The 26,381-nt window shown below is 38.9% G+C and overlaps 1 protein-coding gene across 12 annotated transcripts in view; it reads left to right on the forward strand.

Annotated features, from left to right (window-relative positions):
• The window catches only part of PXDNL (peroxidasin like), a 381,495-nt gene that overhangs the window by 270,850 nt on the left and 84,264 nt on the right, over positions 1–26,381 (forward strand). For all 12 annotated transcript variants that reach the window (XR_001885752.1, XM_017872753.1, XM_017872754.1 and 9 more), the window contains 3 exons: positions 1,182–1,290; positions 3,041–3,198; positions 4,778–6,272. Coding sequence is in view for 11 of the 12 variants with exons in the window: in XM_017872753.1 (XP_017728242.1) it covers positions 1,182–1,290; positions 3,041–3,198; positions 4,778–6,272 (1,762 nt within the window). In the remaining variant the exon portion in view is untranslated. The remainder of the gene's footprint in view (positions 1–1,181; positions 1,291–3,040; positions 3,199–4,777; positions 6,273–26,381) is intronic.

The raw sequence follows: 26,381 nt of genomic DNA on the forward strand, positions 1-26,381 counted from the left end.
GATTTTCAGTATAGTCCTGAATTTTATTTTTTCCTTATAATATTTCCATACCACTGGTATTTTTTTTCTTTACATTGTTTTATGTTAGTGGTCTTTTTAAGACAATAAAATCTAGGGTATATAGATGGTCATAATATACAGGAATTTTCCTGTAATATCTAGATATAGAATGCTATATGGGCACACCGATTGTGAAATATATATGCTTAAATATGTATATAAACACATATATAGATACATATATTTATAATAGCACCATACTATATTGTGGTAACACCTTGACTTAGGCTTACATTAGTTACTTCATTGTGAGTTCTTTTTGATAATACATACAATACCTTCCTATTACTATTTAAGTTTGTAATCACTTTTACTTCCCCTAAATGACATTAATTTCAAACTCAACATTTAAAGCTATATCGACTTTTGCTTTCAATATTTAGCAGCGCTAAAAAGTTATTGTTTTCATTGTCTGTGTCATATAAAATGTTACTCTACTTTTAATATCTCAAAATGAATTAGATACTGTGCTGATTATATATCTAATATGAACTGTAAATATTCATTCATAATAATTTTTATTTAGTATTTGTTCCTTTATGGTTAAACTTCTTAAACCATTATTTGAAGAAGATTCAATAGATTGGAAATGATCAGCTGTAAGTAAATAGCTTCCTTTGTCTATAGGATTCAACTTTGCAGTATTTTCACATGTTGGAGAGCTATAAAAAAGCATAAATTAATTTTCCCATAAATCTTACTGAGAGTTCAATTCTTGCCTTAAGAAGCCTCTGTTAGATGGAACAATATTCACTTTGCTTTAATGTTTAACATTAAAGCAAGGTGGCTGAAGAGATAGGTATTTCATACCTTCTCCAAGATGACAAATTGCTGACAAACTTGGATCCCGTGTGAATCAGCGTTGTTCAAAAGGAAATATTTCACATAGCCTTACTACATTTTGGAATAATTTAATTCCCTAAATAACATTGTTATTGTTAGATGAAGCTTTACTTCAAGATAATTACCTACTCTCTGCAATGGGCATTATCATGTAGATATTGTATAACATTTTCATTGTCTTAGAGGTTTTCTCTTAAAAATGTAATGCCATTTATATCATATCATGCCTAACTTCAAGGTCTGTTTGATATTTATAATCATGGAATTGATTTTCAAAGCTATACAGGGTGGACAAGCTGGCGATGACTTTGTTGAGTCTTCCATTCTTGATGCTGTACAGAGAGTTGACAGTGCAATTAACTCCACACGAAGACATTTATTTTCACAGTAAGAATTTATTTTATATAGATTGAAAACTTTTTTTCATTTCTGTTCTACTTGGTTTTTATCATCTCCATAAGTCACATTATAGTGCATAAGATTGCAGAAGAGTGCTTTCTTTAGTCCTTGTGTATGCGTCACCATCTGGGCTAGCCATCATTATCAGTTCACCCTAAAAAAGGGGAAACTTCTTCCCCATAGAATATAAATGGCATTAATTTATGCCAAAGGTCCATGCTATGTAGGTTGACAATAGATACTAGGTAATGGGCTCTGTTACCTCAGCATCCACCAAACAGTGTCAGATGCAGTGCTCCTGAATGTGTGAATTGAGAATGATTATTAAGTTGAACACACCTCGGTATAAACTGGGAGCCTATGACAAACATTATGTTTAGGATATTTGGCATTTTACATTATTTTAATTTGAATTGGAATGTTTGTGGACTAGTGAAAACTTCCAATCCCATTAACTTCTCTGTGTTAGTGACATCAGGATGTATTAACAACAACAAAAAAAATGATTGTTGGTTTTATCATAATGGAATGAAGTATATATTCAGTATTTGCAGTTAGTGGTCAAAAAGGGACATCGTAAAATCCCAAATTGAGTCTCATCTGGCTTCCTGCACATCCATAAACAGAATGGCTTTGTGGTCATGGGCATGTGTTCTAGAGCCACGCAGCCAATTTATATTCTCTCCTTGATTGCTCACTTCATTACTTTCTGTCTGGGTGACCTTGGACAAATAACTTAACATCTTTGTACCTCAGGCTTCTTGCCTGTAAAATTGGGATAACAGTAGGATCTACTTCATGGATGTGTTTGCTAGGAAGAAAAAATGAGATAATATGTAAAAAGTGCTTCAGCAGTGCCTGGAGAATAGAAAGTGCTTAACCAAAGTGAGCTACTAGCATAATTATTATTATTCTGTGACCTCAAGTTATTAAGATTCAAGACATAGAGGATGAGATGCACCTCAGTTGACCAAAGTCTGTAAAACAGTTTGCTTCAAATTCTCAGTGCTTTTAAATTTCTTTTTAACATATTTGGTTCAGTTCTACAAATGTGCATAGACTGCTGTTGAGTGCTGGTCAGTGGGCTTGGTATTTGGGATACAAGATCAATAATAGGTCAACATCTCATCAGTAACCTAGTTCGTTCTTTAGCAGAGGAGACAATATGTCAGCAGTTCAAGTACATCTTACTGAGTATATAAGAGACATATTTAAGGATACAGGAGTAATAGAGAAGATGGAGTGATAGCTTGTCAGAGCTCTCAGAGAAACTCTACAGGGAGAGTGAGGCCTGAGCAGGATTCTAAACGCAAGCGGGAATTTCTAGGAGATTACACTCAGGAAAAGAGAAGACACAAAATGCCAAGTCCTGCAGACCGAGGGTATTGCATAGTACTTCAGAAGGTTTGCTGAGCCCCCTAGAATCCATTCATTGACTGATCCCTCCAGTTTAGAACCCCACCATGGATGTTGTTTACTGCATAAAACTATTGTTTAAATCATCCATTCATTAAAAACATATATTTTTGAGTTCAGCACTGGGACTAACATTTGGAATCAAGTTGTTACCAAAATAGGAAAAGAGCCCACAGCTCCTCTGTAGAGCTTCTATGGTAGTGGTGGAGCTTTCATTCTTCTCGAACGTTTGGGAAATGCCTTTTTAAATGCACAGTATTTGCAAGCTTCATGGATTCTGCAGTCTTGCCTTGTAAAGAATCATGTATTTTGTCATTTGCAGAAAACTTCACACCTCCAGTGACCTGCTGGTTCAGTTTCATTACCCGCGTGATCCACTGATTGTGGAAACAGCAAGAGCAGGGGAGATTTTTGAGCACACGCTGCAGCTGATACGGGAACGTGCGAAGCAGGGGCTCACTGTGGACTTGGAAGGCAAAGGTCAGCTGCAAAGCCATTCTGTTCTCAGCCTACTGCCCACAGAAAAACTGACTACCACCTTAGCAATGGACACTGAACTTTTAATCTCCAGAATATCTTGGGATTTAGAAATTAATTTACTTATTACTTTTACCAAATAAATACAGATGTTTCTCATAGGAACTGTAATTCCAAAGTAAGGATGATAAATATATATTCAAACTTGTCTCAGCTTTTGACAGTTATATGTATAGAGAACAAATTTAGGAAACATATTAAGTGAACTTGTGTTTCAAATGTAAAAGATATTATTGTGTCTTACAGAGAAATGCTTTATTACCAGGGGAATATTCTTCTACTTTATCCTTGTAATCACCTGAATCATTCAGTGAATTTACTTGAAATTTCTTCTACCACTTATAATATTTATAATCCCTCCCCAATTCTTTTGATTTTTGTTTTTTTTTTTTTCTGTTGTTGTTGTTGTTGTTGTTTTGCTTTTTGGTATATCCAAGTTCTTGTGTATTTCTTCTTAAAACCAGACATCTACTTAGTAAATGTCAAATGAGATGATATAGAAAGCTTTCCGATTTTCTAAGTTGTTCTCTTTCAAATGAAATAAATGAAGATTCTTTGCTATATACTATTTGTGCTGTGAATACAGCATCAACTTCTATCGGCTTACCCTTTCTTTATTCTCCTTCAGAAAACCAACCGAGACATGGTGCAGAAGGCCTATCTGTGAGCTTGCTTCAGTCCTTGGAGCTCTGTACAATTTCCCTAATGGGCATATGACTGTCCCTGGTCAGCCAGTATGATGGGTTTTCAAAGCTTCTTTAGCCAAAATATCCAGATTCCCAAGATTAGGATATCTCAGGATCCAGCCAGGAACTGGCTAACACGGATAAAGTGCAGATGGTCCCATTATTGCTTGCCAGTTTCTGGGGATTAAATAGAGATGGTAACTTTTCGTACGACTTAGTGAACAGTCTTTGTAGCATTGGGAGAATGCTGGAATTTTAAGCCCTGTTAAAAGGTAGAGCTCCAAGCATGTCCCTTATTATTTTGCCTGTTTGCCAGGGAATGACAGCTTATAGTAGTTCAGAAAGTTGCTGCTTAATCCCTCCTTGTCGAGTATCATGTGGGTTAATATTCACATGATCCATAGTGACATTTCTTTGATCTTGTTCTCTAGAAGCACAAAACTTGAGAGAAAAAATTCTGAAATGAAACAAACAAAAATCAACAAAACAATTCTGGGATGTGGATGAACAAATCCTTGCCAACATCGTTCTTGTAAAGGAACAGAGTAGAAGTTAGTAGCTGGTTACGTGTTCTCTTTCCATTTTGCTTCTTCTAGCAGCTAGCCATTGTTTACAGGATGAACAACACAAAAATAATCCAGGGATCTTCTGGAAACATCTTTTAGTGTTATAGAATGAATCCCCCTTTTGTTGTGACCTAACGAAAGGTTGTTAGAAGTAAGAGGGGCCTCTGTCCACCCAGGGCGGGCGGGGTGTTCCCGCAGCACCTGGAGTTCCAAATTACCCGCGCCCTCCTAGGCCCGCTCTTCTCATGGCCTTTGCCACTTGTCTTTCAGAATTCCGGTATAATGACTTGGTGTCCCCGCGCTCCCTCGGCCTCATCGCCAGTTTATCTGGATGCACAGCTCGCAGGCCTCTGCCAAACTGCTCCCACCCATGTTTCCACGGAAAGTACCGCGCCCACGACGGCACGTGCAACAACCTGCAGCAGCCCACGTGGGGCGCTGCGCTGACCGCCTTCGCGCGCCTGCTGCAACCCGCCTACCAGGACGGCATCCGCTCGCCCCGCGGGCTCGGCCTTCCCGTGGGCTCCCGCCAGCCCCTCCCGTCGCCCCGGCTGGTCGCTACAGTGTGGGCGCGCGCGGCGGCCGTCACCCCTGACCACAGCTACACACGTATGCTTATGCACTGGGGCTGGTTTCTAGAGCACGACTTGGACCACACAGTGCCCGCGCTGAGCACAGCCCGCTTTTTGGATGGGCTGCCTTGCAGCTCCGTCTGCACCAACGACCCTCCGTGCTTCCCCATGAACACCCGGCACGCCAACCCCCGGGGGACCCACGCGCCCTGCATGCTCTTCGCGCGCTCCAGCCCCGCGTGTGCCAGTGGCCGACCCTCCGCGAAGGTGGGTTCAGTCTATGCACGAGAGCAGATCAACCAGCAAACAGCCTACATCGATGGCTCCAATGTTTACGGGAGCTCGGATCGGGAATCGCAGGCTCTCAGAGACCCTTCGGTGCCTCGGGGACTCCTGAGGACAGGCTTGCCTTGGCCTCCTTCGGGAAAGCACTTACTGCCCTTTTCTACAGACCCACCCACTGGGTGCGAGCGGCACGAGCAGGACAGCCCCTGTTTCCTGGCCGGGGACCACCGGGTCAACGAGCATCTGGCTCTGACCGCCATGCACACCCTGTGGTTCCGGGAACACAACAGGGTGGCCACGGAGCTGTCCGCCCTAAACCCCCACTGGGACGGAGACACGGTTTACCAGGAAGCCAGAAAGATCGTAGGTGCAGAGCTGCAGCACATCACCTACAGCCACTGGCTGCCTAAGGTCCTGGGGGACCCTGGCACTAGGATGCTGAGGGATTACCGGGGCTACAACCCCAACGTGAATGCGGGCATCATTAACTCTTTTGCTACTGCAGCCTTTAGATTTGGCCACATATTAATCAATCCTATTCTTTACCGACTGAATGACACCTTAGGTGAAATTTCCGAAGGCCACCTTCCATTCAATAAAGCGCTCTTTTCACCATCCAGAATAATTAAGGAAGGTGGGATAGACCCGGTCCTGCGGGGGCTGTTTGGCGTGGCTGCTAAATGGCGGGCACCCTCCTACCTTCTAAGTCTTGAGCTGACCCAGAGGCTCTTCTCCGAGGCTTATTCTGCAGCAGTGGACTCGGCTGCCACCATCATTCAAAGGGGTAGAGACCACGGGATCCCACCATATGTTGACTTCAGAGTTTTCTGTAATTTGACTTCAGTTAAGAACTTTGAGGATCTTCAAAACGAAATTAAAGATTCAGAGATTAGACAAAAACTGAGAAAGTAAGTATGCAAATGTTGCTTGGATTTAAACATTTCTTAGGAGAGGTAAAAGTGTTAAAGGTCATTTTGTGTGGTTGAATTTGGTTCCCTGGGGGTGTTGCAGAGCTTTTAGTACTTGTTGTTGTTGGAGAGGTTTAATTTTTTTTTTTTTTTTTTGTTGAGACGGAGTCTCCCTCTGTCGCCCAGGCTGGAGTGCAGTGGCGGGATCTCGGCTCACTGCAAGCTCCGCCTCCCGGGTTCACGCCATTCTCCTGCCTCAGCCTCCCAAGTAGCTGGGACTACAGGCGCCCGCCACCTCGCCTGGCTGGTTTTTTTTTTTTTTTTTTTGTATTTTTTTTAGCAGAGACGGGGTTTCACTGTGCTAGCCAGGATGGTCTCGATCTCCTGACCTTTTGATTCGCCCGTCTCGGCCTCCCAAAGTGCTGGGATTACAGGCTTGAGCCACCGCGCCGGGCTAGAGGTTTAATATTAAAGGAAGTATTCACCAGAAGCTGAAATCCCCCTTTCTGTTTCTTTTTCTATCCACCTCCTTGGAAATGCAAATATTGCTACCTCCTATTAACTTGCATTTCAGTTAGGAGAGGAGAGGCAAGCATATCTAGCCCATTTATGTCCTGTGGTAATCCAAGCAAGCCCCTTTTGTTGATATGAGGCCATACATTCTGATATAAATTCATAAAATAAACTGGCCCATCACATAGGCCTTCTTAGGGAGAGAAAAGTAGTGACAATAAAAACAAATTATTTTTTGTGATAGTTCTAACTTCATGGTCGGAATTTAAGTTGGAGCTTTTTCACTGCATCCTTAATGTCTTTCATTAAAGTATTACTGTTACTTTTTCTATATACGGGATTTGAAGTTCCATTAAAACCACAAGTATACATTTCCAGGAATGAGATTCAGCTGTTTCTCATGCTCACCAACCTTCCTCCTTTAAAATATTTTTTTTTAAAGTTTCTTAAAGAACTTTTGTCTGCAGTAGGTTAAATATAGGAGACTAATATTTATTAATATTTTAAGTTTTTTTGTGTAAAATCTTTCAAAGAAGTTTAAAATTATAAGTTCTGTAGCCAATTGCCAAGATTAGGCCTTTCTTTGCAAAACCAAGGCTATAAATACTTCTATGCCAATAGAATTTGTCACATATGTGGAATATCAAACTGTGAAAATGTGTAATGTATTTAAAAGAAATCAAAGTGCCCTGCAGATTGAATTTGCACATTTCTTTTGGAAAGGACATTGATTTGGATTCACGAAGACCTGGTTTAAATCTCTGTTCTACCACCCAACAGTACCGAGAGCCTGTGAAAAGTAAACAGTTTTCAATCTCAGGATACTTATAAAATGAGAAAGTAGCACCTTCTCAGAATTGTTTAAAGATTAAATTACATAAAATGCATCAGATACTTGGCCCCGTTCCTCCTGCATTATAGGCAATCAATAAATGTTAGCTGTAGATGTTTTATTATAACATGATAATTTCAGTTGTCAGGGGCATTATGATATTGCACATCTGCTCAGATCCAGCCCTGTTGTAGGCATGGGAGCCAAGATGACTGAAACAGCATCCACACAGGGAAAGCCTGATGGCATGTGGGGGGAACCAGGGAGCTGCTGTGATCAGTATGGAAAGGGCTTGGTAGAAGTCGCGATTAAATGCTGTGAGCACACAGCTGTGAGAAATGGAAGGCTCACAGCAAGCCACTGATAAGAGATGCCATTTGATCTGGTCTTAGAAGTTTCGGTGTAAGAGGCTAGATGATGGGGAACAGCAGGTGGCATCTGGGGTGAGGGACTGGAAGCAGGAAGGCGTGGGGTTGAGTGTCAGGAGGAGAGAACAAAAAGGTAATAGGGGACAGGTTTTAAAGAGGCTGTGCGCCATGCAAGGGAATCTGATCTTCACTCCATATTTAACTCTAAAGCAGGAAAGTGACCTGAAGAGAGACTCTTCCCTGACACAGTAACTGGCAGACATCTGGAAGGTGCGTTGTAAGGAGAGGCTAGCATAGCAGCCAGGAATCCCACAGCTACTAGAGTCGTCCAGGAGAAGCTCAAAGATGGCACAGATAGGCTTGTGGCCATGTATGCAATCCTATCAGAATTTTAACTGTTTCCTGTGGATAGATTATCTGGATTGGAAAAAGCTAGGAGTATGATGTTTTGTGCAATTGAGTCCCACTTCTCAATTGGCAGCTAACTTGTAAATTCACCACAAATTAGAATACCCGGAATGTTTCTTCTTACAAATTTCCTGTCCCAAATTCCTCCTAAATCATGTGGTTCTAGTGTTAGCTGTATTAGCCTCCACTGCCAGCCACTGTCCATCCTTGCAGTGGCTGATGTGAAGTATGAGTGCCCTTTCAGACGGACAGCAACTGGGGAGACTGCATTGAGCATTCACTCAGTGGCATTTCTATTTGTTCCTTTCATGCATATGGGATATTAGCCCCAAGAGTCTATGCAGCCTAAACGTTGAGTCGTTATCCTTGCCTGGGAGAATGTTTGAACTAGTGGAACTCTGTGCAGCCTGGTGCTTGGGATCAGCAGGAGGAGGAGAGCATTGCTGACTGGCATGGGTGGGTTGCCAGAAGTCAGCAGAAGCCAGATGCTTTTTGCTTAGACCGTTACAGATGCCTGACTTTCCTCTTTCATTCACGGCAAATTTGTAAAATATGAAACATACACTCATTCAACTATGAGTGCAAGATAAATAAATTGGAATGTTTTTTACAGTGTTAGTCCTCAATTCTGTAGATTGCAGTTTCTCAGGAGTGCTGAAGATGAATAGCTTTAAGTAGTTTAATTTACATAGTATTTCTTTATCCTATTACTTCTTTTCCTTTTTGTATCAATTTACAAGTGTGGTTTTAGGACTTTGTTTTTAAATCACTTCAGTCCACTGGGTGGGGGCCCTTGTCTCTGCCACTAAGATGTGCCTTGAGCCCTGTATCTTCACGTGGCTGAGTGGAGGGAAGACAAAAGGAGCAAATGTGATGTGAAGCCTCTTTTCTAATTCATTAATAACTTTCATGAGGGCTCCACCCTCATGACCTGATCTCCTAAGGCCCCACTTGTCAATACCATTACATCGGAGATGAAGCTTCCACATTTGAATCTGGGGGAGACACATTTAGATCATAGCAGTGCGGAAACCCAATCCCAAAGCAGATGGCAGCTGTCTCTGAAAGACTTGACTGTGAGTGCCAAGGACATTTGAGATACATGAGAAGTAGGGTCAAGACTGGCACCAGGGCCCCTGTGATATGTGTGAGACATGAAACGCCATGGGTCTTGCTGCACCAAGGAGTCTAATCCTAGAATTATCATCGGACTCATCTCACCCCCACAACATTAAGACGCACCAGGGAAACTGACACTTTTTTCTAAGTGGAATTGTACATGGAACACTGCCCTCTAGAGGAGAGGACAGCAGAGGAGTTCCGGGTGAGACGGGCGGGGGCTGGGTGGGGTTCCTTAGCATCTACTCTGAGTTCACTGCTCTGAGATCCACAGAGCACAGCATTTGCCAGTAGGATTTGGGACATGTACAAACATCCTGCCTCCTTCAGTACCAAGAGCTCAGGAAATCTTTTTTTCATTTTGTTTTCTTGGTCGAAAGTGTTTTATTTTTTAAAGAGCTTGTTTTATTCCAGGATCATATGAAAATGGATTATTTTCTTTTCATAGAGTATTCTTGCTCTCAAGAATCACACTGTTTCTTTTTATTCTTCCTAAAACATGCAATGAGCAGAAGGTGAAGATCAGTTATCCACTGAATTGTGAACGCAAGTTCCCAGAGAGGCCATTTTTAAGCTATTTTTTAATCTTCTTTTGAAAACATAATACTGTATGTGATTTTTTTGTGGATATGGTTACTTTTGGTTTTGAGTAAGTATAACTTTATTTACTTTATTTGTCACTCATAATCACAAAAATGTGTAACTGCCTCGGCTTTTTTTTTTTTTTTTTTTTTTTTTGAGACGGAGTCTTGCTCTGTCACCTAGGCAGGAGTGCAGTGGTGCGATCTCGGTTTGCTGCAACCTCCACCTCCAAGATTCAAGTGATTCTCCTGCCTCAGCCTCCCGAGTAGCTGGGATTACAGACGCGTGCCACCAGGCCTGGTTAATTTTGTATATTTAGTAGAGAATGGGTCTCGCCATGTTACCCAGGTCAGTCTCGAACTCCTGACCACATGTGATCCACTCGCCTCATCCTCCCAAAGTACTGGGATTACAGATGTGAGCTACCATGCCCAGCCCTGCCTCAGCTCTTTAAAAAAATAGATCATATTTCACCAATTAAGTAACTTATATTCTGTATATGTACCTATGTTATGATAGCTTCACTTGATAATATTAAAAATGAACAGACAAATTAACAAAAAAAAATTTTAATTTCTTCCCTCTTTCCACTCCTGGGTTTCAGGAAGTCAAACCGCATGATTCCTTCCCAAAAACTTGCATTGTCTGTCTTTGTCTTCCTGTGCCAGGAAAGGTCGCCCCTTTCCCGTGGGCTTGACTTTTCCTTCTTCTGCATGTTCAGCTGTCATTCCTCTGCTAAATGTTTATCAACTTTTACATTCATGCCAGCCTTAAAAAGCCTTGCATCGGCACTACCCCCTCACCTTTCCTGAGTATTTAGTAGGCCCAGGAGCAACTTTAATTGCTGTAAAACAGTGATTGTTGACCATTTCACATAAGACCATCTCATAAATCTAGTAGAATCTATGAAACTTCTTTTGCAGGAAGATACAGCAAAGATGGAAAAATAGACCCCACATTCTGTGTGCATTTTCAGAGGACTCACAGATTCCTGGACGCCCCCTATTCCTTCACTGATATAGTGTCCCTTCCTTGCTGGCATCTCAGACATAGGAAAAGGGTGCTTCTCTCCCATATGCCTTCAAATGGCTGCTCCCTCGGCCAAAAAGCAGCCCCCAGATTTGCGACTACCATGCACTCTTAGTCAAGGACCAGACCTTTTCTCCTATCCTTTTTGGAGGCAATGACTTTGTTCTTTACATCACAGGAGGGTCCTGAGCTGCTTAAACCTCTGGAGGACCAGCGTCTTGTCTTCATCTCTAGTCTCTGCTTCTTTCTGTTCAGCGTTTTATTCCTTTCTCCCTCAGCTCTCCTATCTCCCAATTTATGCATATGGTGCACTGATGATGGCTCTCTCCTACTCACAGGTTTATAGTCTTTTATGATATAGCTAGCACAAGAGTCTTAAGTATCACATTTTTTTCTAAACAATACTTTTATAAGGATATTATATTATACAATTATACCAAGTCTTGTTGTTTGACTCTAAATGCCAGTTTTAGAGCCTTGCCATCCCTGGTCATTTTCATTGTACAGTATTTCTGCTTTTCTAGAGAACATATTAATTGAATGACAAGTTCCAAGAGTATGTACTCCTTGGTAGCAGATACATTGTCTAATTTATCTTTGAATCCCTGGAGCTCAGCCCAGGTACTAGCACAAAGCAGCTACTCTCTAGATATTTCATTAGGGAAAGTGGGACTTGCTTGGGTGAGATTCATTTTAATTTTCCAAGGGCCTTTGATTGGAAAATTATTCTTTGCTTGAACACCTTTGACAAGAGAAATGTTCTTAGGTGAAACCTAGATTTTTACACTTATTCTTACCAATTTATTTTTTCATCAACTATTAATTGGCATCAATTAACTATGATGTATTATAATCTTTTATACAAAAGAAGGAGAAGTTACAACAGAGAACATCACATGTTTGATTCTTACATGACCTTAACCCCAATTTCAAAAAGTTAAAAATGCACACACTTAACCAATCAAAACTCATTCTGTCAACACTATAGCCCTACAACACAGAAGACACACATACCTGAGCAAATAAAAAGTGACAAGAGGCCAATTAAAAATAAGATTGTCAGTCAGTTATCCCCAAAGGTGCATTTCTTAGAAGGCATGCAGTTCTGTTTGTCTAGCAAAAACAGAATGCAAAATAATTTAAAGCCTTAAAATATGATATTAATTTAACATCGGTTGTGTAGACAGTCTTAGTAATTGTGTTTTAGAAGTTATAAATATATACAGGTTGAGCACCACTAATTCAAAATTCAAAATTCCTCAAATGCTCAAAATCCAAAAGCAAAAATGTTTGAGTACTGTCATGATGCCACAAGTGGAAAATTCCATCCCGAACTCATATGACCAGCTTCAGTTAAAAGAGGTGCACAAAAGCATCCCCAAGGGAAAAAAGACTTTCGCAACCCCCTTCAGCTGAAATATATCTTTTAAGGTATATGTGAAACATAAATGAATTTGGTGTTTAGAGTTGGATTCCATTCCTGTGATATCTCATTTATGTATGTGCAAATATTCCCAAATCCAAAAAGATTCCAAATCTGAAACATTGCTGATCCCAAGCTGGATAAGGGATACTCACAATCTGTATGTAACTTCTTCACTTTGAGAATCTACTTTTTATTCCTGCCTTTGAAAATTGTGTAGTACTATGATAGATTATTTTACAATTATAAAAATTCAACTGAAGAAATCTTTACCATTGTGTTACCAAAATTTAACACTTACAGAAATGAAGATTTTCAGTTGTTCCTCATTATATACTGTATGAAATCATAGCAAATACTTCATAGAAAACTTTATGCTTTATTTCACTTCTAAATTCTATTTTACCAACAGAGTATACATCTGAATGCAATTTAATACATTTTGTCTTTAAATCACCAAAATCTGTCTAAACTAAACTAAAATTTTCAATTAACATCATTTATCAAAAGTGGCATGTGGTACAATGTACAAATTTTAAGTGTACAGTTTGATGCCTTTGAACAATATTCATACCTCTGTAATCATTACCCCAGTGAAGACAAAGAGCATTGTCATCATTCCAGAAGCATAGCTCATGGTCTTTGCAGTCTGTCTTCTCACCCAGACCCTTCCCAGCAACCACATATTGGAATTCTCTCACTGTATGTTCATTTTGTCTCTTCTATAACTTTACATAAATTGAATCATACCGTATGTATTGTTTTAAGATTATTTTGCTTGGGATTTTTTGAAGTTCACCCATATTGTGAAGTACACCTGTAGATCATATATTTTGTTCATTGTGAGTGGTATTGTTTGTATGAATATACAAATATTTGTTTAATCTTCTATTTGAAGTGGCCATTCAGAAGCCATTTTATCGCTTCTGAATAACTCTGCGATGAACGCTCATATGCAAGTCGTTTTGTGGGCCTATGATTCCATTTCTCTTGAATAAAAAACCTAACAGTATAATTTCTAGGTCACTTAGTAACTCTGTGTTTAACTTTATAAGAAACTGCCAAATTGTTACCCAAAGCGGTTGTAATATTATTCACTCCCACTGACAGTGTAGAAGACTTTATATTTGCTTAATTTTTTTCTCCTGTCTGTTCTTCTGGTTGGAAATATTCTATTGATTTTTCCTGCTAGTTCACAGACTTTCTACTGTCATCTTCAATCTCCTTTTACATATATCAACTGAAATTTTCATTTTGAATATTGTACTAGTTCTAGAATTTACCTTTTTTATGATTCTTAATTTTCTTTTTATATTTGTTTAAATGTTAATTCAATAAGAGCATACTTTCTTTAATTTGTTAAATACATGTATAATAGTGACTTTAATGTCCTTTTCTGATAAATTAAACATTACAGCCATCATTCAGGGGTTCATTACTTTCCTAAGTGTGAATTCCAATTTTGCTTCTTTCTCTGTCTTGAAATTTCTAAGTGCATATCAATTACTGTGATTCTGTCTTATATTTGCATAGGTGTCATGCTTCATTTGGGTGGAAATGTAGAAACCCCATGAATGTCTCCTAAGCTTCGCTGACGTGGGATGGCTGAACTTCCAAATGCTGTTGGCCATGCTAATCTTGGCAGGGCTTGGTTTTCAGCTCTGTTGAGTAGAATTTATCCTTATAAGGATAGAAGTTATTCTGTTAAGACTCGGAGACTTGGCAAACTGCTGTCTGACTGCTCTCTGGGTGTTACTAAGGTGTTACAGCCATCACCATGTTCTGATTCAACCTTCTGCAGCAGTTGCCCTGCGTATACCTCATGCAGTTCCTCTTGCTCAGGTGTCAGCCAGCCACCCCCAGGACTGTGGGGGCCCCAAGGTAAATGTCTGCCCCCTCCCCACTGCAGGCCCCGCCATCTGTTCCCAGCTGCTTCAGCTTTCTGGAACTGGGATGGCAGCCTCTTGAGTGCAGCTGCACCTTGCTGTGCTGGGATTCTAGTGTGCTGTACGGTGTGTGGGAAATTTCTCCCAGACAGAAACTGAGGCCATTGTCATGAGTTTCCCTCTTCTCAGGCTCCTCAGTCTGAGATTGTGATCGTTTATAATGGGAAAACTAGTCTCCTTTCCATCACACCATAGCCAGAAACAAGTTTACATTCGTTCTAAATTGTATTTCTTCCCCTGAAATTTTAGCTCCTGTGCAATTGTTCAAATGAAAAATTTTTTACCGTAATTAACTATGTATTTTAGGCCTCTCCCTACTTAGACCTGAGTGTTCACAGCAGCTCTCTTTACATCCTCCTGCAATGAATTTCTTCCTTTCTATGGCACCTAATAATGTTAACCCTGCAGAGCTATTTTTTCATTGGTGACATCACAGAACTTTGCACCTATTAATATTAAAATAGTTATAGTACATTGCAACTATTTACGTATGCAGCTTCCATATTAAAATGTGAACATTCTGGAGGAGTGTGGCTTATCTCCTTAAGTGTCTAACAATGCCTGATTCTTAGTATTTGGTAAACAAGCAGAAGGATTAATGGAGCTCATAAGTTTTGTTGGTTTAGTTTTTGTTTTTGAGGCGTTGTATTTCCTGTGGCCTTAGATTAGGTATTTGAACTATGTAAACAATTTGCATTTTTAACATATCTAAATAGCAAACCAGAAATTTAAACAACAGTTCCAAAATCTTTAAAAGTAATAGTATAATTTGGTCATAACTGTAACATGAATATAAACATTGGAACTGATTCAAAACCCATTTCTAGCTAAGGAACTAAAATTGGAATTGTTAGCAGGCATGCTTATATTTTATTTCATAAGGACTTGCTGTACAAGAATGGTCCCCAGCTGATAATCACTTTAAGAACAGTAGTAAACTAAAATGTATTCAACTTTTTATGTATCTGCCCAAACCCTTAATAACAATTTTGGTTTTGTATCAGACCTAATATATATAGGTTCATACATAACAATTGTGTGAAGACCACAGTTGAGTGGCTATGGCAGAGACAGCGATCAAAATATTCAAAAATAAAGTATAGCAAATAAGTTTGCAGGTTTCAAGTGCAAAGTGACTGTTTAGAGGCTAAAAATATGAGTAAGTCCTTTTTTTCCTTCCATGAGGAAAAGCTTGAAAATTGCTTCCAACACAAGATCTTACGGCAGGGCTGATTGGAAAGAATATCTGGACTACAGTATGAGTGGTTTATTTGTTTATTATTATTATTACCATTATTTTTGAGATGGAGTTTCATTCTTTTCACCCAGGCTGGAATGCAATTGTGCAATCTCGGCTCACCTCAACCTCCACCTCCCACGTTCAAGCGATTCTCCTGCCTCAGCCTCCTGAGTATCTGGGATTACAGGCATGCACCACCATGCCAGCTAATTTTTATATTTTTAGTAGAGACAGGGTTTTTCCATGTTGGTCAGGCTGATCTCAAACTCCCGACCTCAGGTGATCCACCTGCCTCGGCCTCCCAAAGTGCTGGAATTACAGGCCTGAGTCACCACACCCGGCCTGTTTATTTTTTAATCCCAGATTGACGTTTCTGTGCAGCCAGGAACTCTCAGGCCACAGTCATTGCTGAGTCATGTGGAGTCACAAGTGCTCTGCACTCCTGTCGGGAAGGCCTCTGGGGACAGTGGGTCTTCACAGGTCCCTGTGCTGCACTACCCCATCCAGCAGCATACATGGTGCCTGCAGCCAGAGGCTTGCAACCAGGCATATGGCTTTGGCGTATGGAAAGAGAAGAAACTCAGCTTAGCCATCATCCCAATCACACATCATACGCACATGAATCCTGCAGTCAAATTCCCATTTCCTGTCTAGTCCATCCCTTTCTTCTCGCAGGCATAGGTGGGCTGCTGAAGCTGTGTTCCCTGCTGTAGCTGTATTTATTGCTGGTCTATAGAACCCATTTATTTCTCAGCCAAGTGCAGCTAAGATCCATTAGTGTCAGTACCTGTAGCAAGAGAGGCATAGGTAGCCATAAATTAGCTATAGTCTTAGATAATCTTCCCTTAGAAAAACAAGAAAGGAGCAGTGGGGAGCTGTGGGATTGTCCTGTGACAGTCCCATTACTCAGTGGCATTCTGCTGGCAGAGTCGGGGGTGGTGGGCTAACTGCCCTGAGAGTAAATTGGAGTTAAGTATGGGTCTCATTAGACAATAATAGATTTTTTAAAGTTTTGAAAAGCTCTTTTATTCTCTGCCAAAACAAAAGCAAGCAAGCAAGAAGGAACATAGCCATTTATTTTCTGTTTTTCTATATATCTCTTCTCAATGTCATGTTTTCTACTGCTTTTTCAGTTCCTTTGTGACATTTCGTATCCTCTCTGAAACCAAATTATATCGTCTTTTAATCTTTCTAGATCCTCTCTTTCACAGTTTCACCCTTTATTTTTCAATTCAATGTATACTTAGAAAATCTTGGTTGTTTCTTTTGTCTCATAATTTGAATTCCCTTTTCTTCCAATCTCTCTAACTCAGTAAATCATTTTTAAAAAATATTTTCTTTTACAATGACTTACCTTTCTTCCTGCATTGAATGCACTGATATCTACATTTTACATACATTTATTAAGTCACTGTTATAAAACAGAATTTGAGGGAGAGGCAGCACAGGTGAATTGAACACCATACCTGCATTGATGATCTCTGGAGGGTGAGTGAGCAGGTGATAGTTCTGAATTTATTGAGCCCCATCCCAGTCCGCTGAGAGTTCTTTTGTTGAGTGTGTTCACCCAGCATCTGGAATAGTGTCTACAAAGTCAAGGAGGCCTGACTCTTATATGCACACACACTTTATGCACACTTGTGACTGCGTGAACACCCTGCAGGCCCTCTCTAGGATCTCGGGAGCGGCCCTTGTGTTTAGGGCTCTGTTGAGTCATCTTCACTTGCTTCCTGTGAACTCTGCCTCTGGGTAGTTTACTCAGCAAATACAGACCCATGACACACCCTTTCCCTTCATTTGAGCAGGTTGTATCTCATGGGGTTGCTGACTGTGCTCATCTTTGTGAAATGTGAGGCAGACATGGGATGACCATTGTGCCATATGTCTAGGACAGTCCCTGTCTACACTTGGGGTCTTCAAGGTGAATAGATACACAATCAAGTGCCTTTGTGGGATCCTGGGCAGAGCAGAGACTTCTAGTCCTATGTGGCCATAGGACCAGGGTTATGTACCCCAGGGCAGTTTTGAGAATAAAAAATGGCACTGTGAGTGCTAAAACTTCAGAGTTAGAGTGAACACCCTTCAGGTCAAGATGCCACTTTAACACAGAGTTTGGCAAACCACAGCCTGCAGGCTGGCTGTTGTTCTTGTGAATAGTTTGTTACATAGCCAGACACATTTACTTAATATTCTCTATGTCCCACTACCTGGCAGAGTTGAATAGTTGCAACAAAGACTGTATGGCTTGAAAAGTCCAAGGGTATACTAGTCACCCTTCAAGAACAGTTTGCCTACGCCTACTTGCAGAATCAAAGCACAATTGAAGAAGGATATTCTTCGATGAGTTTTTCCAATATATCTCAGGACTTGGGAATGATTCTGTTTCTCTTCAGAGTTATAGTTTTCTCGTCTCAATATGAGACAGTTGTATCAAAAAAGTCCCCAAATGGAAGCCATATTTTTCTTGTTAACCTCTTAGGCTTTATGGATGGGATAGCTTTAATCTAATAGCAATAATATTTCTTCTTATTTGGTCAGCATATGTTGCATAAAAAGGAGTGTTTTGTGACATACATCACCTCTCATTTTGTAAGACAATTTATTACATGAAGTGCTATTTTTTAAAATAATTATTCGTGCTCCAACATGAATAGAATAATTTGAGGTGGATCTCTTCTGTATATGCCCTGGGCACATTCACACTTCCCATTAACACTTTCATTATCTCATGGTGTTAACTTTCCGAAGGACATGGAGTTGTCAAGTGGACACTGTGGGTTTTAATCTGAATCTATATGATTCCAAAGTTGATGCTTTTAGCCACTATATCATTTCCTGTGACTGCTGTAATGAATTACCATAAACTAGATGCCTTAAAAAAAGACAGATTTATTGTCTTATAATTCAGATGTCAGGAGTCGGAAATTTATCTTGCTGGGCTAAAATCAGGTCTGTGCCCTTTCAGGAGGCTTCATGGGAGGATCTGTTTCCCCATCTTTCCCGCTTCTAGAGGCTGCCCACACTCCTTCACTGTGGCCCCTTCTTTTCACTCTCCTATTCCTTTTTTCACTTTTAAGAACTCTTGTGATTACACTGGGCCCACCCAGTTAATGCACAATGGTCTTTCCCTCTTGATATTCTTTGGTGAATCACATCTGCACAATCTCTTTTGCCATGTAAGGTGACATATTCACAGGTTCCAAAGATTAGGCCATGCACATCTTTGAAGGGTGGTGCGCTGCTATTATGCAACTGCCAATGCTTGTTTTTATTTTCTGTTTTGCTTCAGCTTTAGCACAGAAGGAGACTGTGAGAAACAGCATAATCCAGCACTTAGCAATACAGGCATAAAGGCTCTGATGTCAGACCATAGTGCTATACGTGCTCTCTTCATTTCCTTCTCACTGTGGAGCCTTTTGTACTTCTTCATAGGCTCATACTTCTCATCCCTAAAATGAGGATAATCACTGTATATATCTCATCAGTTTACTGAGAAGATGAAATAATGTAAAGCATGTCAAGCACTTAGCAGAGTGCCTGGATGTTAACTCTATGCGCACATCTGATTGCCATGTGTAAGTGAATCTGCACTGGTCTCCAATTATGGAAATTTAGGAAATTAAAATTCAGGAAAATTAAAGAAAAAACATTCTTTAAGTAAAGATGGAAACCTGTCTTTCTGTAGGTAGCAATTCTTTCCTTTTCCTTTCAGAGCAGCATGACATTCACATAAAATGTATACTTCAGAATGAAAACACAGGAGACTGGCTTTAAATTAAGTAAAATTCATAGTTAGTGATGTGTAACTCAGTATTTTCTTTTGCTCAGGAAATAGATTTTCAAATGACTGCAAGTGAGAATACTCTCGGCCGGGCGCGGGGGCTCACGCCTGTAATCCCAGCAATTTGGGAGGCGGAGGCGGGTGGATCACGAGGTCAGGAGATCCAGACCATCCTGGCTAACATGGTGAAACCCCTTCTCTAGTAAAAATACAAAAAATTAGCTGGGCGTGGTGGTGGGTGCCTTTAGTCCCAGTTACTTGGAAGACTGAGACAGGAGAATGGCATGAATCTGGGAGGTGCAGCTTGCAGTGAGCCGAGTTTGCACCACTGCTCTCCAGCCTGGGCGACAGAGCGAGACTCCATCTCAAAAAAAAGAGAGAGAATACTCCCATTTGTATACTCTCTCATCTTCTCTTTACATTAAAATTGAGGAAATTTGTTATTAATTTTTATGCCAATCAATCTCCCCTAACCTCACAATAGAAATGGCACCACTGTTGCTGTTGAAAATCTGTGCTTTGTGCCATTTAGTGAGGTTGACTTGTCACCTCATTAAACAAATAGAGATCCTCAGAGAACCTGAATCCACATCTTCACTTCTTGGCTGGAATTGGGGAAAGCAACCAATGTGCTTTATGTTTTTGTGTGAAGAGAGCAATAACTGTTATCATGCAAATTTATAGAATGTACAGAAAATATTTTAAAGCCTTTATAAATTGTAATAAAGATATCTGTGAATTAATATTTGTACTTCTTTCATCCAAAATTAATATGGAGAAGGCAGAGAATTTTGGAAAATGTGCTGAAAATACTACCTTGGTGCTTTTTTGGGTTCCTAGTAATTAACTTTGTGATCTTGGGCAAATTGCATGATCTATCTGAGATTCCACTTCCCTGGGCATATTATTCATTGGTTGCCACAGGAAACTTACTGAATGCTTTTAAATGGCTCTAAAATATTCTCCTTTGCAAATACTTATGAGCCTAAGGCAGACAAAAACTAGTTTGAATCAGTTTAGAATGTTTTTAAAGACTGAATTAAGTCAATATTTACTTTCATTTTGCATAATGCCAGATGTTCTATGCAACATTTGGATAGTTTGGCCTATATCCTAATTTTCTCATTAACAATTAATGTTACTTCATAACATTTTTTAGCTAGAATAGATTTTTTTTTTTTTTTTTCGGTGGGGGGCATGACTTCTATAGCCAATGAAGTCATTAGTTTATTTTCTACTTTTAGTTACCTGAAAATATTTGAAAATGAATTAAAACATGTAAACATGTGTGCTATATATAATATTAAAACTCTTCTTTGTTTTCTTGCCTATTCCATCATGGGGAAATGTGATATAAAAGCTACTTTAAACAGAGAATGGTGTGTTTTATAAGGCATTTGACGAATAGCCTCTTTTCACTGGCAGGTTGAGAATTTCTTGGCAAATAATCAATTTGGTAAAATAAACTTCTTTTTTGCTAAAAAATACATAGAACCATTGAACAAAAAGTAAAACTATAAAGAATGGCTTTAAACATAAACAAACTAAAAAAAAAAGGGCAATTCTTACATGTCAGAAAGGACAAGGAAACTTAAAAGCCAGAGAGAAATCAGGAATGAATGTGCTGTCTTGGCCCAGGATTATCAGTCATAGACATTGGTCCTAGTTATTAGAATTTAGGTTTTAGTACCCATTCAGGGTAAGGAGATATGGAATCCACCCGGTCAGAGTCCTGAAACAGAGTTGTCTGCAGAAAGCCTGAAATCCTGCCTCATCTCTGCAAGGATAAAGGGAACTAGAAAATCCTTTCCCATCAGGAAAGAGGAAGCAGCAATATGGTTTCTCGAGTAAACATCAGGGACTGAGGCTAAAATAAAACAGGAAAATTTTTGAAATTCTAATGCCAGCCTGTGTTACACAGGAAAAGAATCTGAATTTACTCAAACACCATGGTGCTGGAAAGACAAGAAGATAAATTAACGTGAAAAACAGCCCAGGGGCACATGAAACCCCTGAAATCCTGGCACAAGCACATGTGAAATCACTTTCTAGGCATTCTTTTACGACCCAGTGCATACAGACAATCATGGGAATGACAAACGAAACTCCCAAGAAGTTCTCTCCTTCTCACATATGCAAGTTAAAATTCATTTCAGCAAATGCATAGCTGCAAGATAGTCAGTGATGAGAATAAATGAAAAGCAACAAAACAAAACAAAATAAAAATGGAACTTAGGGAGATTAAAACGATAGGAGCGACTTTAAACTATGTGCATTTAACATAACTAAGTAAGAGAATGAATAGAAACCATGTCAAAAGGAAAAGGTAAAAATACAGGTATTTGAAAAACTGAATTTCAAGACATGATATATATAATTGAAATTCAGATTTCAATAGATAGTGAAACAGCATACCAGAAATAGCTGAATAAAAAAATAGTGAACTGGAAGACAAATCTGAAGAATTCACTCAGCGTGTAGTACAGATAGATGAGAAGAATAAATAATAAGAGATTTAGAGATAGAGACAAAAGATTGAAAACATAAAATATTTATAGAAGTTCCAAGAGGTAGAAAACAGGAATGAGAGAGAGACCCAGTTTGAAGGGTTAGCAATAGAAGAGTTATAAAATTGAAGAAGGACTTGAGTCTTCACATTTAATGAACAGAACCAGTACCAATGTACTCATCTGCAGAACATCTCACATAGGAAGTAGAATGTATGTATTTGAAAACCTGTATCAGTCTAGATAGATGAGGTTATGGTAATCAACAACCAAAAATCTCACAGGATGAGCATAGCAGATATTTTTCACTTATGTTAAGTGTCTAACTCAAGTTGGAAAGAATAAATACAAAAGCAAAAGTTAATAAAGTAAAAGTTGAAAAAAAAAAAGACTGATTAATATATTCCCAAACTGAAAGTTAAGTTACAAAACATAAAAAAACTGATTTCTAAGAAATCACTATTTGTGTTTTTATAAAGATAGCTTGAAAATCATAGTAATTGAATACTTTTCCATTTGGTCTTAGAATAATAAGAAAACCAATATCAAAACAGAGCCTACATTAATTTGAAATAATTGAAAAATTGCTTTTAATAGTTTCTGAGTTCTAGCTAGACAAAACATTTCAAATTTTAAAGAACACATTATGCAGTATTATGGAATATATAAAAGATGATAACCTACTTGATTTATTATCTGAAATTAGCATGGCTCTGGTATAAACCTTAAGAAAGGATCTGTAATGTTAACTCTAAAGTCATTTTTTTTAGGGAATAACATTTAGAAAAAAATGCTTGTCAGTCAAATCATCAATAGTTTAAGAATAGTCCAACATGATTAAGAAGGAATAATTAATATAAATCCAGAATATAAAACTGAGTTAGTATCAATATAGGACATTCTATTAGAATATACAGTTATAAAACCTATTCAGTCATCTCAGAGCATGCCAAAATGACATTTGATAAAACTTGAAAACATATTTACGGTGAAAATAACAACAACAAAAACATTTTAGCAGTTTTGAAATAGAAACATCTCTTTTTACTGTAATATTCATGTATTTATTCAATTAGTAATTACGTTAATTCATAAATATTTATTGTATCTACTTTATTCCACCTATTTGCTTAATAAAAGGTACACAAGTGATACTGTAGTGAATGATGAAGCACTCACTGGCTTAGAAAAGGCAAAAAGCTGGCAATTGTGTGACCTGTCTCTCCTCCTGCATCTGTGACAAGCCCTGCTAAACTCTCACAGGATTTTTTCCTACTGAACATAGAGGCAATCTCTGACTTCTCCTAGACATGGCTCTCATAACAGCCAGTAGTTACTCTATTTGATGGGACCTGGCATACAAAGTGAGACCTCCCTATGGCCCTTCCCTGGAGCATGCCCGCCTGGAAACGAAGATGGCTCTATTACCATACTTAACATTGGTTTTAAATTTCAATGCAATGGGCCCTATTGGGACTGATGAGCTGGAGAAACAAAATGAAGCCTGATCATTTTTATAACTGCATAATTTTCATCAGTTTAGAATGTTATCTAAAAGGGAAAATTGTAAGAGTGGGGGACAATTATGAGATCTGTGCAATAGCATGGTTTGTGGTGGATAGTTGAGGAGGTCCTGACTATAGGCTTCCTTTGCTGAATGAAGGAAAAGCTTAGTTCATCTCTGATTGTGAAAGAGTAGAACAGTGGGAAATCAGATTTGAGTGGAGAAGCTCCCACATTGTAATGGATTTCATAAGATTGGAAAAAAGTCAGAGCGTCAAGCCAAAATAGTTTTGCAATTTTGAGGACATACCTGAAATTTATAAATCAAGTGTATATAGTTGATTAAATAGAATTATAGAAATAAAATGCCAAGTGACAACACTTGGCTGGTATGTAGAAAAGACTCTTTCTTTTTTTTTTTTTCTTTTTGAGATGGAGTCTTGCTCTGTCATCTGTCACTCAGGCTGGAGTGCAGTGGTACGATCTTGGCTCACTGCAACCTCCCGCCTCCTGGGTTCAAACAATTCTTCTGCCTCAGCCTCCCTAGTAGCTGGGACTACAGGTGCGTGCCACCGCACCCACTTAATTTTTGTATTTTTAGTAGAGATGAAGTTTCTATCTATTATCTATTTATCCACTTACGTACTTATGTATCTATTATCTATTTCTATAATTTCTCTTTATCTCTTATCTATCTATATTATCTCTATCTTTTATCTTTATCAGTCATCTGTCACTTGTTTCTAATTCTCTGTCATCTCTCTATACCTATCATTATCTCTTTTTCTATCAGTCATCTATCTTACTACTACCAGTATCATAACATAGGGATGTGATTTTTCAGCTTAGAATAAATAACCTCACTGGGCGCAGTGGCTCACGCCTGTAATCCCAGCACTTTGGGAGGCCAAGGAGGACAGATCACAAGGTCAGGAGTTCGAGACCAGCCTGGCCAATATGGTGAAACCCCAATTCTACTAAAAATACAAAAATTAGCCAGGCATGGTGGCATGCGCCTGTTGTCCCAGCTACTCCGGAGGCTGAGGCAGAAGAATTGCTTGAACCTGGAAGGCAGAGGTTGTGGTGAGCTGAGATCATGCCACTGCACTCCAGCCTGGGTGACAGAGCAAGACTCTGATGTCAAAAAAAAAAAAAAAAAAGAAGAATAAATCTCCCAACATTTCTGTTAAGTGTCCTGAATTCCACCAATGGATAGCTATTCTTTTATTCATTATCTGCTTTTTATCAATACCGTGGTCTATTAGTCCGTTTTCATGCCACTGATAAACACATACCGGAGACTGGGTAATTTATAAAGAAAAAGAGGTTTAATAGACTTATAGTTCCACTTGGCTGGCAGGGCTCACAATCATGGTGGGAGGTGAAAGGCATGTCTTACATGGTGGCAGGCAAGAGAGAATGAGAGCCAAGTGAAAGGAGAAACCCCTTATAAAACATTAGCTCTTGTGAGACTTATTCAGTAACAGGGGACTAGTATGGGGGAAACCACCCTATGATTCAGTTATCTCCCATCAGATCCGTCCCACAGCACATGGGAATTATGGGAGCTACAATTCAAGATGAGATTTGGGCAGGGACACAGCCAAACCATATCACGTGGTATAAAAATGTAGTTTATGTTTTAAATATCTGTTTATGCCTTCTGACTGGTCTGTGCTCTTTAAATTAGGGGCTGTTAATTAGCCCTTTTTCAGTCTAGACTGGTGGCTAGAAAACTCAGGGAACCCTTAAGAATATGTGGATTGAATGGAAAGTTAATCTTTAACTTCTCAATCAGGAATTAAAAGCATGATTTATTACTGTAGATTACTTACCCAGAATGTATGCTAACTCATCTTATGTAGTGTGTAAACATAACATTTAATGACATTGTCTTACACACTGGAAAGTGTTTTTTTCTTTTTTTTTTTTTTCCTTTTAGCTATTTTCTGCTTCTGTGGTTATGATGTGGGTAGTCTCACCTGGACACTGTGTGTCCTTAATACTTGATGTTTATTTAGTCAACCGTTTAAATAAAAGGAGAACATGTCTCAGGCCCAGGATTTCAAAGGGTTACTGTATGTAGGTAGAATTTAATAAAATAGCTTTTAAAAAACTTATTTGTATTTCATCCTGAAGGTGACAGTGAAAAGCGAATTTATCCATTGGAGTTAAAAATGATTTAATTGTTAATAGCTATCATGATGTAAGTGTTGTTCAAATATGCTACTGTTCAGTACATGTGAATTTTTATTGGATATGGACCTGTCTCTTTTCTTATGTGGAAGTCTATCTCAGTCTCAATGACTGCCTGGACTTATCTCTGTCTTGTTCTTGATGTCTCTGCCTTCATTGATTTTATTCTATTTCTTAATTTTCTTCTTATATTTATAGCCCTTCTTTCCTTTTTCTTCTAATCATGAAACAAAGTTTAAATGATTATTTTTATTATTAGACATAATTACAGAGTTCTATATTCTGTATTCTGCTTTTGAAAATTTGATGACTATTACATTTTAGTTCTATGTAAAATCTTGTATAAATAGCTTAGGTTATTTTCCTCCTTTAAAGTAGTAGTAGAAAGAAAAGTTCCTCCTCCCATAAATGAATAGTATTATATACTTGTTTAAAAATAAAAGTTGCTTGAATCATTTTTCCCATTTGTTTACTTTTCTGTGCTATTTCTGTTACAGAGATGTTTGTTAACATAAAGCTTTACATATAGTTTTCGAAAATGCATACATTTTTAATTGTAGAAAAATTTATTTTTACAAAAACGTGGTGTCCTTAAGATTTTTGAGGAAATATCTAGAGTCCCAAGATAGCTTTTTTTTTTTTTCTTTTTCTTTTTTTTTTTT

This window comes from Rhinopithecus bieti, unplaced genomic scaffold (genome assembly GCF_001698545.2).
Source record: "Rhinopithecus bieti isolate Rb0 unplaced genomic scaffold, ASM169854v2 scaffold_6979, whole genome shotgun sequence".
Taxonomy (NCBI): Eukaryota; Metazoa; Chordata; class Mammalia; order Primates; family Cercopithecidae; genus Rhinopithecus; species Rhinopithecus bieti.